Here is a 1,521-nt window from a genome sequence, read left to right on the forward strand (position 1 = left end):
GGGAAGAGAAGGGAGCAGAGCGGGAAGGAAAGCAACGGGAAAAGGCGTCGAGAGGCGACTCTGCTACTGAGCGTCTGTTTGGGGTGAAGAAACACTTCAGAAACGGGTAGTAGTGATGGCTGCAAGGCACGGGGCATGATTAATGTCACTGAACAGTCCATGCAAGAACGGCTGACACAACAAATGTTTCATCATATGTATTTCACCACAACTTAAAACAAACAAACAGAAACAACCCTCTTTGCCATAAGACCAGAACACTTGAGGGTGCCCGGCTACCACTACCGAACACTCTCATCAGACAGAACACTCATCAAAAGGGGGGAAATGCAGAACAGAATTTTAAATTCTTATAGACTCCAAAGTTTCTGGAGCCCCAGAGATTGAACAACAAAGCCCTAAAACTTTGATATGCTATAAGATAACCTGTAAATCTTAAACCAAAAGCATCCCCTGAAATCTTCTTAAAACCAAACAGTTTAGTTTAACAAGTAAAAAAGTCTGCCTGGAGTATGACGCTCTTTTAAGAACTATCCATAAGGGATCAAAGTGACAACAGTAACTGGAAAGGTTAGATAGGAACTTAGGGGGCTGTGGATTTGTGCTAATGAGAGAGAAACAACTCGGGAAACGGGAGACATGGTCGCACAACTCAGAGAACGGAATCCATGTCAGTGAAACAACTCGGGAAATGGGAGACATGGTCGCACAACTCAGAGAACGGAATCCGTGTCAGTGAAACACACACGTGGAACCCGCTGAGCTGGAGTGGCCTTTGCTGTGTAGATGCTCAGCAACAACTAAATAAATAAAAGTTAAGAAAAAAGAGAGGAGTGGTGTACTTAGCAAAATAAGAAGTGTAGCGAGGAGGCCAGGACACAGTGGGCCGGGTGGGCGTGTCGATAAGCGAGCAGCGTTCAACAGACACTCTGAGTGCCTGCCACCTGCCCAGTTCTGCCCCCAGCGCTGGGACTCGGGCCCGAACACGGACCCGCCCTCGTGGTCTAGGCTGCAAAGAACAGGGCAGCATAGGGGACGGGAGTGGGCCTCAATGTTCAGCACTGGCAGGGCAGGCTCATGACAAGAGGACCCTGGGCAGACACCTGAAGGGGGAGCAGAGGGTGGCCCGGGCAGAGGAAGCCCACAGGGAAAGCCGGGGGGAAGCCCGCGAGAGTAGAGCGCACAAAGGTGTACCAGACGCTGGTCCTGGGGGCTCCTGCCGTACCAGGCGACGTGCCCATGTGCCCGGGACCCTCCTCTCACAATTCCCTGCCGATGAGAAGTCACACCCGTGTACTCCCCAGGTGAGGAGACTGAAGCTTGCGGAAAGGTGCGTGGCCCACCCAAGGTCACTCCACCCAGGCGGTGGCCTTCATGACTCAGCTGAGCCCTTGGGCCAGGAGCAGCAGGGACCCCAGGAAGAAGCCACACGAGGTGAGAAGGAACAGGAAGAGGAAAGAAGGTAGCAAGAGGTGGCCGTGCAGGTGCCAGGCCGGGGGCAACAGCACGGCCCTCCGCCAA

The 1,521-nt window shown here is 52.9% G+C and overlaps 1 protein-coding gene across 1 annotated transcript in view; it reads right to left on the reverse strand.

The window, feature by feature from the left end:
* LRP5 (LDL receptor related protein 5) overlaps window positions 1-1,241 on the reverse strand; it is a 93,912-nt gene extending 92,671 nt beyond the window's left edge. Inside the window, exons 1-2 of the mRNA XM_007944926.1 lie at window positions 1,063-1,241; window positions 945-1,009 (exon numbers count right to left, since the gene is read on the reverse strand). Coding sequence (XP_007943117.1) covers window positions 945-1,009; window positions 1,063-1,241 — 244 coding nt within the window. The remainder of the gene's footprint in view (window positions 1-944; window positions 1,010-1,062) is intronic.
* Between the last annotated feature and the right edge of the window lie 280 nt (window positions 1,242-1,521).

Source organism: Orycteropus afer, unplaced genomic scaffold (assembly GCF_000298275.1).
Source record: "Orycteropus afer afer isolate SDZICR_OR568_19922 unplaced genomic scaffold, OryAfe1.0 scaffold00130, whole genome shotgun sequence".
NCBI lineage: Eukaryota > Metazoa > Chordata > Mammalia > Tubulidentata > Orycteropodidae > Orycteropus > Orycteropus afer.